Raw genomic sequence first — 13,449 nt, 5'->3', positions numbered from 1 at the left:
TTCACCAGTCTCCTCCCCTGGTCCAGTCCCAGCTTGTTTCAGGCGGGATATCAATTTCAATGTTTCCCCCTGTAATCTTTGCCTTTCAGATCATTTTAGGCTTTATTCCCTTTCAGAAGAGAAAATTAAAAAAAAAAATGAAGGATTAATAAGTATCTTCCACTCAAGAAGCATCCATGATTTCTGCCTTAGACCGTTTTTTCCCCTCCCCGTAAAAAGATTAAGAAAAATTATTCAGAAAGACTTCTGTCCTTCCATTTTCCCCCGAGACTACTTCGTCTCGGACAAGCGACCTTCAGGTCATTGGATGCTGGGGGTGGAGAGAACCGACTCGGGGGTAAGGACAGGGCCGGAAGCACGTACATCGGGAGGTCAGTCTGTGTAAGACTGGCGGTAGGGATGCAAGTGGCCGCGGCCGCACGCCCAGGGCAGCCCCGCAGGTGTGACCGCTCCGGGCTGTAGGGCATCGGCGAGGTGCGCACGGACTGCGGAGGTGGGGTGCAGGGGTCTCCCCACTCGTGGACTGACCACCCACGTCCTCGGCCTGGGACAGTCCTTGGAAACAGCTTCCCTCTTGATTGACCTTTCACATACACTACCATGTACGTTTCTATATTTTCAACTCTAAGTTGTATTTTGAGGGGCGCCCGGGCGACGCAGCCGGTGGAGCGCATGCCTTCGGCTCGGGTCATGATCCCAACGCCGCCAGATCGAGGCCCGCATCAGGCTCCCTGCTCCGCGGAAAGCGCGCTTCTCTTTCTGCCGCTCCCCATTCCCCATGCTCCTGCTCTCGCTCTCAAATAAATGAATAAACCTTTTTTTTTTTTTTTTTAAAGTTGTGTTTTGAAAAACGGGATGTAGAGAAGTCGGCTTTTGCTTCGAGGCCCGGCGAGAGCTCGTGGATTGCGGGCTTTGCAAGACACCGCTCAACGCCGAAGCCGGTAAAGCGAGTCAGGACAGCCCAGCCAGATCCGCCCCAGACGCGACCCGCCAGCTCGGGGTCCCGCAGCGCGTCCGCTCCCGGGACCTGCCGGGGGCGCGTTCGTCGTAACCGGTCCTGGCGGCCCCGGGCTGCGGCCGTCCGTCCCTGAAAACGGCCTACTTAGAGAATGCGGGTCTGGGGAACTGGAGGGCAGGACCGCGAATCCGCCCGCGATGAAGCACCGGTCCTGGGACGCCGACCGCCGCAGCACTCCGGGCGCCAAATCCCGACCCGCCCCAAGACCCCCACCCGGGCCTGCGCATCCTGGCCCCGCCCCTGCGGCAGGGAGCCAACCAGCTCGCCCGCAGCGCGGGGCGCTAGGCCGGGGGGCGGGACAGCGCCCTGCTCAACTCCGCCCCATAATCCCTCCCCTCCAGGCCCGCCTCTTCCGACGCCGCGCCTGCGCAGACGGTCAAGCCACGCCCTGCCTCTGCCCCGTCTGCGCGCGCGCGGTGGCAGCGCTCCCGTGAGGCATTGCGAGACGCGGAATGCGGCGGCGGGCTTCTGAGGGATGCGAACGGAGCTTCCAAAGGTGAATGGCGCGGGCCTCTCCGTTCCGAGGCGTGGGGCTGTGGGAGCGGCGCCGATTTTTCTCTCCAGGCAACCCTGGGGACTCCTTTCAGGCGCGCGGGTACTTGCCCGCGCGGCACAGTCGGGGTCCGCAGGGCTTGGAGCTACGGGCGAGGGCGAGGAGTGCGAATGCAAGCGAGAGGTGGGCGTCGGCGGGGAGCGCGGCGCCCGGGAGAGTGAGTGGCCTTCCGGTGGGGGGTCGAGGCGGGGGCGGGGCAGGGTCGCGGGCGGGTCCTCTCGGGCGGGCGCGGGGTTCGAGGGCCGGCGGTCTGGTGCTCTTTGGGCGGGCGGGGCCGCCGGCGGCTGGTCTCGCGCGGCGGGGGCGGGGCCTGGGTGGGGGCGGGGCCGCGGGCGCCGGGGCCTGTGCGGCTGGGGTCTGCGGTTTACCTTTAATGCTGGGATGTGTTACTGACCTGCATCCGTGTCGCACGTGCGTCTGTGCGGCTGGCCACCGTCCGTGGGGCTCCTTTAGGGAGGTCATCGTGGTGGTTCGGCGGGGCGTTGGCTACAGACCCGCAAATGCCCATGTGTTTTTACCACGGGTGCTTAGTTCTGGCGGGTACTTGGTGCTCGGGTTTGGGGTTATTTTGCTTTAGTTTTTTGTTCGGAAGTACAGTTGAGCTACACGGTTGTGTAGTTTTGGGTGCTCGGAATAGCGACCTGATACTTGTGCACCTTGCGAGACGGGTGTCGGCCCTCACCACACAGCGTGACAGTTTTCTTCTTTCCTTGAGTTTTAAGGTCATTGTGAGGGCGGTTCTTCACAGTCTTGAGCCCGCCGTTGGCTGCACTAGCTGGACCGTCTGTGGACATCGGTTCCTGTGCGAATGGCGGGTGCTCACTGAGTCGCCGGAGGTTAGCATCTTGTTGACTCTGCCTCGGGGACGTTACCTATTTGTTTTCTTATTTGGGAACGGCGGGTTGGGGGAAGAGGCTGCGAGCCACAGGCTGGCTTGGACTGTTTTAGACATATTTATTCTGAATTAAAGACTGAATGCATGAACTCATCTGCTCCGTAAGATACAATGTATTTTTAATGACTATCTTTGGAAAGACTTCTTGCTAAGCAGGTTTTCATTGTTTTAAAGTGTTCTCAGTAATATCTTAGTTTATTTTGTTTATCTTCATCAAACATTTCAGCTATAACTCCCTCTGGGTTAGATGGTTCCCAGATGTTGTCATATTTATCAGTATCGTCCATTTACAAATACAGTTATTTTATTTATGGTCTAATACTTGTTTTTCCTCCCCCAGGAGAAGTCAAATTCTAAAAATATTTTTTCCCTTCTCTATGGACTTAACATAAATTTAATATTGGGGTTTATTTTCTAACTATCAACATAAATCCATATCCATCACAAAGAAATTGGGTATTTAAACCATGAGTTGTGGAAAAGAGTTTGTCGAAACATTAAAAAAAATCAATTATCCTAAAGCTGATACTCTTAATGGGGAAGATTTTGACTGGTTGTTTGAGACTGTTGAAGATGAATCATTTCTGAAGTGGTTTTGTGGGAATGTGAATGAACAGAATGTATTGTCTGAAGAAGAATTGGAAGCTTTTAGCATTCTTCAAAAATCAGGCAAGCCTATCCTAGAAGGAGCAGCATTAGATGAAGTTCTTAAAACCTGTAAGACTTCTGATTTGAAGACATCTGCCCTGGATGACAAAGTGCTAGGTAAATTAGAGACTGAGGTTCAGATTCTGCAGAAATTAAAGAACCTAAAAATTCAGCGACGTAATAAATGCCAGTTAATGGCTTCCGTAACAAGCCACAGATCTCTGAGGTTAAATGCTAAAGAAGCAGCAGCCACTAAAAGGCTGAAGCAGAGTCAAGGAATTCTGAATGCTATGAATACTAAGATAAATAGTGAACTTCAGGCGCTTACTGATGGAGTTGCTAAATTGATGATGTTCTTCAGACATTCTAATTTGGATCAAGGGACAAACCCACTGGTGTTTTTATCTCAGTTTTCCTTGGAAAAATATCTAAGCCAGGAAGAGCAAAGCACAGCCGCGTTAACCTTATATACCAAAAAACAGTTCTTTCCCGGTATACACGAAGTAGTTGAAAGTTCAAATGAAGAAAATTTTCAACTGTTAGATATACAAGCACCATCTATTTGTGATAATCAAGAAATCCTTGGAGAGAGACGGCTAGAGATGGCAAGGTTGCAGCTAGCCTACATTTGTGCTCAACATGAGTTAATTCACTTGAAAGCTGGTAATTTAAGCATGAAGTCAAGGATACAGTGGGCAGAGGAGAATCTTCATAGCCTCTCTAGCAAGGTAAACATGAGAAATGAGACTGGATTCCTATAGTAATTATTGCTCATAATGGAAGATGTATTAATATTACAGTACTTTAGGAAGGAAGATGAAACAAGTACATTTGTAACAGAATGTAAGAAATTTAAGTTACATTTTCTTATTTTGTGTTTATTCAGTGCTTAGTTTTGATGTGTGTCAGTGTTTCATACAAATAGATATTCGTATCAGTGGAGGGCAAAAATAGTAATTATAACCCTATCGCAGTAGCTAATTTTAAACAAAGCACTTTTTCTGAATTTGAAATTGGTGTTGGTTCGGACTCAGAGGACACTGAAATTCCTCTCTTTCATGATGTTTGGGTAAAGAGCCTTGTTGTTTTGTTATGGGTATTCTGCCTTGTTTGCTCCTTGTTTGGTGCTGCTGAAGTCAGGGACCCAATTCAGTGGACTGAAACCCTGACTTTTTAGTTGAGAATGTACGGATGTAGTGCACATATCCAGCTGGACTCTTGGAAAGCTTGCTGCCTTGGTAATTTAACCCCTAGATAACTGAGTGAAAATATAGCTGAAACTGAATATGAGCACCAAGTTAGTTCATGTAACTGACACAGACTTTAGAATAATGTGTGAAGTTCTGTCACTCTTTACAAGTGCTAAAAATCAACTGACAGACTAGGAGAATAGCTACTGGGATACTTTTTTTTTTTCCTTTTAAAGATTTTATTTATTTATTTGACAGATAGGGATCACAAGTAGTCAGAGAGAGACAGAGAAGCAGGCTCCCTGCTGAGCAGAGAGCCCATGCGGGTCTTGATTCCAGAACCATGACCTGAGCCAAAGGCAGAGGCTTTAACCCACTGAGACACCCAGGCACCCGATAGTTTTTGTTTTGAGAGAAACTTAGTGTACATATGCATTTGGTGATTTCTGCGCTACAGGGGGTGTGTTTTGGTAGTCATTACTGTATATATATGGTAGTAATAGTATTAAAACTTAGCAGTTTACTTTTGGCTTAACCTACGCTTTCCCTTTTTTAAGCTGTGATTTTGGCTTTTGTTAACATGAAATTAGTTTTTATTAGCACAATATCTGATAAACTAAAATGGAAGTAAAATTATGTTAAAACTTTCAACTTTATACTTCTTGGTTTAAATGTAATTGCTATTTCTGTGTAGGCTCTTGGCAAAGATAATTTGGATGCTAAAATTTCTAACTTGAAGAGTGAGATTCTGAAACTCGAAGAACAAATCTCTCATATAAAAGATAAAAATTTGCCTGCTGTGGTAAAAGAGAATGCCCAGTTATTGAATATGCCTGTTGTAAAGGGAGATTTTGATCTACAGATTGCTAAACAAGACTGTTATACCGCAAGACAAGAGTTAGTTTTAAATCAGTTGATAAAGCAAAAAGCCTCTTTTGAACTTCTACAGTTATCATATGAAATTGAATTGAGAAAGCACTGGGACATATATCGTCAACTTGAAAATTTGGTTCAAGAACTTAGTCAAAGTAATAGGATGCTCCACAAGCGATTAGAAATGCTAACAGATCCATTAGTATCTCAGCAGATAAATCCAAGGAATACCGTTGATACCAAGGACTATTCTACTCACAGGTGTGTATCTTTGTTTCTTTAGTCATTTTTTGGTTTTTGTGAAATACTGTAGAGAGTTTGAACTAATACTGTGGAAGTTTAAAACATTTTTCACTTTCTGTTTTTGGCCCTCTGTACTCTTCTTTCATTTTTCTCACATATGACTCGTTCATTTTGAATATTTTGCTCCCTTTTCCATTCATTTTAAATCTGGGAGTAGCTGTTTTAGAGCTGAGGTGGATGGGTTGGCGGAGTGACTGTACAAGGTTTTACTCACCTTTAGGCACCATTATTTAGATGCCTTATTTGAGATTGAGGCAGGAGTTTTAACTACAGGGAGTTTGAATACAGCTTGGTGTGTTGAATAGAAACACACCGGTATTGCTAGGCAGAGAACTGATTGCATTTAGAGAAGGTGTCAGCAGAGAGAAGAGGGGAAACTGACTTTGTTTTTGGTCAGGTGAATCTGTGAAAATGAATGCTCCCTCCCAGCCTCTTCTGGATGTCAAACCAGTTGATGGTATAGGGATACAAAAATTAGAGGACTAAAGTAGTCAAAGTCCTCAACAATCTGGATCTTACTCCTGATTTTTTTCGAGTTGTAGAGGAAAATCATCTATTCTTTTTGTTTTTAAGATTTTATTTGTTTGAGAGGGGGAGAGCAAGCACAAGCAGGGAAAGGGACAGAGGGAGAAGCAGACTCCCTGCTGAGCAGGGACCGGAATGTGGAGGCCAACGTGGGGCTGGATCCCAGGACCCTGGGATCAGAACCTGAGCGGAAGGCAGACACACAATCCCCTGAGCCACCCAGGCGCCCCTCCTTTTTTTTTTTTTCTTATTAATGAGGTGAGGGACATGGAAAGGGTGACACTGACATCATGAGTTACGAATAGTTCCCCCTGGACGCCTAGGTGGCTCAGTTGGTTAAGCAGCTGCCTTTGGTTCAGGTCATGATCCCAGTGTCCTGGGATCTAGTCCCACATTGGGCTCCTTGCTCGGCAGGGAGCCTGCTTCTCCCTCTGCCTCTGCTTGCCATTCAGTCTGCCTGTGCTCGCTCTCTCTCCCTCTCTCTCTCTGACAAATAAATAAAATCTTAAAAAAAAAAAAAAAAAAAGAATAGTTCCCCCTGAAGTTGTGTAGTCACATCCCACAAGAACAAAATCCACAGCCTTGGACTTGAACCAATTTTATGAAGTCTGTTGCAACTTGTTAAAATAATTGAAATAATTTAAAAAATACATATTTTTGAAATTGAAGAAAAAGAACAAACCTTTTTGGTCAGAAATATATAGAAAATTCTGCCTCACATTTTTCCCTTTGTTCCAAAGGATTTTCTGCCATTAATGTTTGAAATGTTAAAGTGGCCTAATAGTTCATTAGGAATTTAATTCAACAAATATGGATAAGACTGAAGTAGCAAGTTTACTATTTCTGTAGCTCTTTATTGCTTACTTTTTTTTTACGTTTTATATTTTATTTTTAATTTTTTTCTTTTAAATCCAGTACCATCCTAGAATGATAGGTATGTGACGTGAAAAATTTAGTCTCAGATGTTGACCTGACCCAGGTATCAAAAGACAGCCGAAATCAGACCTGGGTCTTCTGTTTCAACTTCATTGCTATTTCTGTTATATCACACTTATGTTCTGTGAAAAGTGTTTTTTTGGGTGGTATTTCTGAAACATACTTTGTTTGAAATAGGGTAATGGCAATTAAAAGTAAAAAAATATATTTAAAATTTGGGAGATGAGAAAGTGGGAAGCAGGTAACAGTAATTACAATGTGTATTTCTGTAATGAGATAGTATTTTCTTTTTATTTTTCTTTTTTTTTTAAGATTTTATGTTTTGACAGATATCACAAGTAGGCAGAGAGGCAGGCCGAGAGAGAGAGAGAGAGAGAGAGAGAAGCAGGACCCTTGCTGAGCAGAGAGCCCAATGCAGGACTCGATCCCAGGACCCTGAGATCATGACATGAGCTGAAGGCAGAGGCTTAACCCACTGAGCCACCCAGGGGCCCAGTATTTTATTTTTCTTAAAGATGTTATTTATTTGAGAGAGAGCATGATAGGGACAGAGAGAGGAGGAAGCAGACTCCCCGCTGAGCAGGGAGCCCGATGCAGAACTGAATCCTGGGATCATGACCTGAGTGGAAGGCAGAAGCTTAACTGACTGAGCTACCCAGGTGCCCTGTAATGAGAGAGTATTTTAGCTGGAATGTTTTTGGTTGTTTGATTTAGCAGTAGACAGATTAATTTTTTCCAGGTTAATATTTTTAATCTGTTACATATCCACAAAGATACCCAATACTCAATATAAAGATTATAATTTTGAAAATTGTACTGATTTGAGAATTTTCTCCTATAATTTTTATTTTCAAATTTTAGGCTTTATCAACTTTTAGAAGGAGAGAATAAGAAAAAAGAATTATTTATAACCCATGGAAACCTGGAGGAAGTGGCTAAGAAATTAAAAAAGGATGTTTCTTTAGTACAAGATCAGTTGGCAGTTTCTGCTCAAGAACATTGTTTCTTTCTGTCCAAACTGAATAATGATGTGGACATGCTTTGTGACACCTTATATCAAGGAGGAAATCAGCTTTTGCTTAGTGATCAGGTGGGTACTCACCATTGTAACCGAAGATGCTGTAAGAAAAAATATGCTTGTTGTAAAAGATGCTAAAGACAACGTTAACTTGAGGAAAATACTACCCCAGATCCTGTTGCCCTACTATAAAACTTATTTTTTTATATCCTATTGTTTGTTCACATATAAATATATTTTTCAGATTATTTTGATCAATGTACATAGAATTTTTAAGAAGAAATTTTACGGGGCGCCTGGGTGGCTCAGTGGGTTAAAGCTTCTGCCTTTGGCTCAGGTCATGATCCCAGGGTCCTGGGATCGAGCCCCGCTCTCTGCTCAGCAGAGAGCCTGCTTCCCTTCTTCTCTCTGCCTGCTTCTCTGCCTACTTGTGGTCTCTGTCTGTCAAATAAATAAATAAAATCTTTAAAAAAAAAATTTTTTTTTTTACAATTTCAGACTTAAAAGGTTACATAATGTTTACACTAAAAATTTAAAGAAAAAATCAAACCACCCCTGTATTTTACCTGTCTCAACAATTAGAGGGCTTTTACCTTTGAAATGCTCTGTGACAGCTTGCTTCTCCTAATAGCATTTCTCTTCCTTCATCAAGGAGAACTACATCTAATTATATCATTTGCTTGCTTTTGTTTATACTTTTATTGCATATATATATTCTTAGATTGTATATATATATATATATTTTTTAAGATTTTATTTATTTATTTGACAGAGAGAGATCACAAGTAGGCAGAGAGGCAGGCAGAGAGAGAGAGAGGAGGAAGCAGGCTCCCTGCCAAGCAGAGAGCCCGATGCGGGACTCGATCCCAGGACCCTGAGATCATGACCTGAGCCGAAGGCAGCGGCTTAACCCACTGAGCCACCCAGGCGCCCAGATTGTATATATATTTTTAAATTCTGTTTATTTGAAAGAGAGCATGGGCGTGTGCATGAGTGGGGAGAGGGGTAGAGGGACAAGCAGACTCCCCACTGAGCAGAGAGCTTGGATGTGGGATGTGATCCCAGGATCCTGGGTTCATGACCTGAGCCGAAGTCAGGCACTTAACTAACTGAGCCACCAGGTGCCCTGCTAGACTGTATATTGTTTAGTTTTAGATGTTTTTGAAGTTTATGTATGTGGTTTCTTATATCTATTATTTACTAAGATGCTGAGTTTCATCCATGTTGCCATATGTAAAGCTCTAGTTCATTTATAGTTTTTTGTTGTTGTTGTTTTAATCTATTTATTTATTTGAGAGGGAGTGCACATGTGCACGGGGAAGGGTCAGAGGGAGAGAATCTAAAGCAGACTCCCTGCTGAGCTTGGTTGGGCTCCATCTCACAATCCATGAGATCACAGTGTCTAGACTCTTAACCAGCTGAGCCACCCAGGCACCCCTGTAGTTTTCTCTTTTATATAGTTAGTATTCCATTTTATGAAATCTGACAGTTTAATTATCTATGTTGACAGACATCTAAGTTATTTTCAGTTTTTGCTATTGTAGATTGTATTGCTGAAGATGACCTTCCTAGGTGTCTCCCAGCTGCACACGTGTGCACACGTGCACACTCACATTTTTTTCCATATAAGCAAATTGTCCCAGCGCCATTTATTGAGGTGTACAATAAAAATAAAATCCTTCTCTTTCTGGTGAAAAGAGCTGCTTGTGGAATAAAAGATTCTTAAGTGTTTTTTGCCTTCCTATCCTTGCGTTAGACACTATGGGCAGGGCCAGTTAAGTCTAAGAGTCTTTGGAGGACCCAGGTGATTCCTGTCTGGCATGTATTTCTATCCAGGAGCTCTTCCACTTCTGGACCATTCTGGTCTTATGATTGTTGGTGTACTGTGAGTCCTTGGCTTATTATGAAGGAGGTCTCCCATTTGATGTCCCATGTTCTGTAGACCTTGGACTGATTTTTCTCCCACTCATCTTGTGAATCTCAAGAATCGTAGGTTCTGGGACGCCTGGGTGGCTCAGTGGGTTAAGCCACTGCCTTCGGCTCGGGTCATGATCCCAGGGTCATGGTATCAAGTCCCATATCGGGCTCCTTGCTCAGCAGGGAGCCTGCTTCTCTTGCTGCCTCTGCCTGCTTGTGTGTACTTGCTTGCGTGCTCTCTCGCTCTCTCTCTCTCTCTGGCAAATAAATAAAATCTTTAAAAAAGAAAAAAAAAAAAAAAGAATCGTAGGTTCTGATTTTCCAAGATTGGCAGTTGGCCTAGAGTGAAGCTACTCCTAGACTTGCCTTAGCGATGTGGGATGTTTTATGGACGTAGAGCTCCTTTTCTTGTCTTGTTACTCTTCATTGATTTTAGGAAGCTTTTGTTTTGTTAATTTTAAAAAATATTTCATTTAGCCTTTTACATTTTTTTTTAAAGAAGTTTTATTTATTTATTAGACACAGATCATAAGTAGGCAGAGAGGCGGGAGGTGGGGAGGCAGGCTCCCTACTGAGCAGAGAGCCCGATGCAGGCCTTGATCCAAGGACTCTTGAGATAATGACCTGACCTGAAGGAAGAGGCTTAACCTACTGAGCCACCCAGGTGCCCTTTCACTTTTTTCTCATGGGAGGATTTGGATAACTTGCCCGCCTTTCCTTGGAACAGGAATGCTTGTGTTTAATTTTTTTAAATAAGGTTTTTATTGTGAAATACAGAAAATGTAAAATTATAGCTTTAACCATTTTTTTTTTAAAAAGATTTTATTTATTCACTTGACAGAGAGAGATTACAAGTAGGCAGAGAGGCAGGCAGAGAGAGAGGAGGAAGCAGGCTCCCTGCTGAGCAGAGAGCCGGATTTGAGGCTGGATCCCAGGACCCTGAGATCATGACCTGAGCCGAAGGCAGAGGCTTATCCCACTGAGCCACCCAGGTGCCCCAGCTTTAACCATTTTTAAGTGTACAGTTCGGGGGCATTAAGTACAAAAGTACATACACAATTCAGGGGCATTATGTACAAAAGTACATTCACATATTGCACAACCATGACCACTATGCGTTTTCATAGCTTTTTCATCATCCCAAATAGAAACATTATTATTATTTTTTTTTTTTTTTTAAGATTTTATTTATTTATTTGACAGACAGAGATCACAAGTAGGCAGAGAGGCAGGCAGAGAGAGAGGAAGAAGCAGGCTTCCTGCTGAGCAGAGAGCCCGACGCGGGACTCGATCCCAAGACCCTGAGATCATGACCTGAGCCGAAGGCAGCGGCCCAACCCACTGAGCCACCCAGGCGCCCCCCAAATAGAAACATTAAACAGTAACTTTTCTCTCCTTCCTCCCCAGCCTTGATAACTTCTATTCTACTTTCTGTCTCAGTGAATTTCCCTACTCTAGATCCTAATTGTATGATTAAGTTTTATCCATGTTGTAGCATGTGTCAGAATTTTATTCCTTTTTTATGGCTCAGTAATACCCCATTGTTTGCATATAGTACATTTTGTTTATCTGTTTGTCTATTGATGGTCACTTGGGTTGTTTCCACATTTTGGCTGTTGTGAGTCCTTGATTTTGTTTCTTTTGAGTATATCCCTAGGAGTGTAATTGCTGGATCATTTGGTAATTCTGTATTTAATTTTGTGAGGAACTACCTAACTTACACAGTAGCTGTGTATCTAAGTTTAAAATTGTGGTGAATTATTATCCTGGTGGTTTGAATTACAGTGAATTGAACCATTTAGTATTACATAATGATCTTCTCTATTCTTAACTGCGCTTTTTGTCTTACTATTCTTTTATTACTAATATTTCTATGCCATCTTTTTTTGGTTAGTATTTGAAGGTATAAGATTTTCACCTTTATTTATACATCTTTTTTTAATTCTTCCTTTTTACTTAGAATTATGAAATAAACATTTTCCCTCTGAATAATTTTAATTACTAATATTATAGTAATTTTTGTAACCAGTCCACTGTTGAGTATTTTTTGGTAGTTTTCATTTTTTTGTTTGCTCTTGAATGCTATCACATATATCTTGTGTATATAGCTTTTTGTTGTTGAATCCTTAATTTGGGTGAATTCTTGGAAGTAGGATGATTGAGTTTCTAAGGTATGTACTTTTTTTTTGGCATTTGTTGCGGACGTATTGCTTTTCCAAGGGGTCACACCTATTTTCCTTGTTACCAGCACTGTTTAAATGTCTACTAGAGACCATCGATCATATGGTATGCCATCATTTTTATGAATTGCTTAAAAAAAACCTTTCTGTTAAATAGGCATGATACGTTTTTAAAGATTTTATTTATTTATTTATTATTTTATTATTATTTTTTAAAAGATTTTATTTATTTGACAGACAGGGATCACAAGTAGGCAGAGAGGCAGGCAGAGAGAGAGGAGAAAGCAGGTTCTCCGCTGAGCAGAGAGCCCGATGTGGGGCTCGATCCCAGGACCCTGGGATCATGACCTGAGCCGAAGGCAGAGGCTTTAACACACTGAGCCACCCAGGCGCCCCAAAGATTTTATTTATTTATTAGAACACACGAGAGCTAGAGAGAGCACAAGCAGGGGAAGGGGTAGAGGGAGGAGCAGGCTCCCCACTGAGCAGGGAGTCAGATGTAGCAATCGATCCTAGGGATCACAACCTGAGCTGAAGGCAGTCACTTAACCATCTGAGCCACCTAGGCATTCCCACACAATACTTTGTTATTGAGAATTTTTATTGAATACTTACTAGAAGATATCTTTTAGGTGTGGATAGATTTTTATCGTATCACTCTTGAATGTACACATTAAATGAAATATACACAGTTAAAATGGTTAGGGTGTTTCAAAGCTTCACACTTAACATGCAGTTCTTCTATATTTTTGGACTCAAAGTAGTTGTCTTTATTTTTCTATGCTATTCATTGAGAATATTGGTGTTAGCAGAAAAACTAATAATCCAATTTAAAAATTCTTTTAAAAATTCTTGAATAGAGCTTTCTCCAAAGAAGACATACAGACAGTCAACAGGTATCTGGATAGTTGCTCAGTGTCACCATCATCAGAAAAATGCACATCAAAACTGCAATGAGGGGGCGCCTGGGTGGCTCCGTGGGTTAAAGCCTCTGCCTTTGGCTCAGGTCACGATCCCAGGGTCCTGGGATCGAGCCCCGCATGGGGCTCTCTGCTCTGTGGGGAGCCTGCTAACTCCTCTCTCTCTCTGCCTGCCTCTCTGCCTACTTGTGATCTCTGTCTGTAAAATAAATAAATAAAATCTTTAAAAAAAAAAAAAACTGCAATGAGGTATCACGTTATACCTGTTAAGAGTGGCTAATAGTAAAAAAGCAAAATTGGGGCACCTGGGTGGCTTAGTCGCTTAAGTGTCTGACACTTGGTTTTAGTGCAGGTCCGATCACATGGGTCCTGGGACTGCATCCAGCTGCTTGAGGTTTTGCTCCCTCTGCCCTTCCCTAGCTCACCAGCTTATCCATGTGTATGCACTTTGTCTTTCTCAAATAAATCTTAAA

General features: G+C 42.9%; 1 protein-coding gene across 6 annotated transcripts in view; it reads left to right on the top strand.

Annotated features, from left to right (window-relative positions):
- Window positions 1-1,422: 1,422 nt before the first annotated feature.
- The window catches only part of HAUS3 (HAUS augmin like complex subunit 3), a 42,823-nt gene continuing 30,796 nt past the window's right edge, over window positions 1,423-13,449 (top strand). For 2 of the 6 annotated variants that reach the window (XM_059379520.1, XM_059379526.1), the window contains exons 1-2: window positions 1,423-1,514; window positions 2,294-2,407. Coding sequence is in view for 4 of the 6 variants with exons in the window: in XM_059379495.1 (XP_059235478.1) it covers window positions 2,934-3,842; window positions 4,999-5,438; window positions 7,803-8,031 (1,578 nt within the window). In the remaining 2 variants the exon portion in view is untranslated. The other 4 variants (XM_059379495.1, XM_059379497.1, XM_059379511.1 and 1 more) reach the window with 4 other exon arrangements.

This window comes from Mustela nigripes, chromosome 1 (genome assembly GCF_022355385.1).
Source record: "Mustela nigripes isolate SB6536 chromosome 1, MUSNIG.SB6536, whole genome shotgun sequence".
Taxonomy (NCBI): Eukaryota; Metazoa; Chordata; class Mammalia; order Carnivora; family Mustelidae; genus Mustela; species Mustela nigripes.
This window is presented reverse-complemented; position numbering and strand designations above follow the sequence as displayed.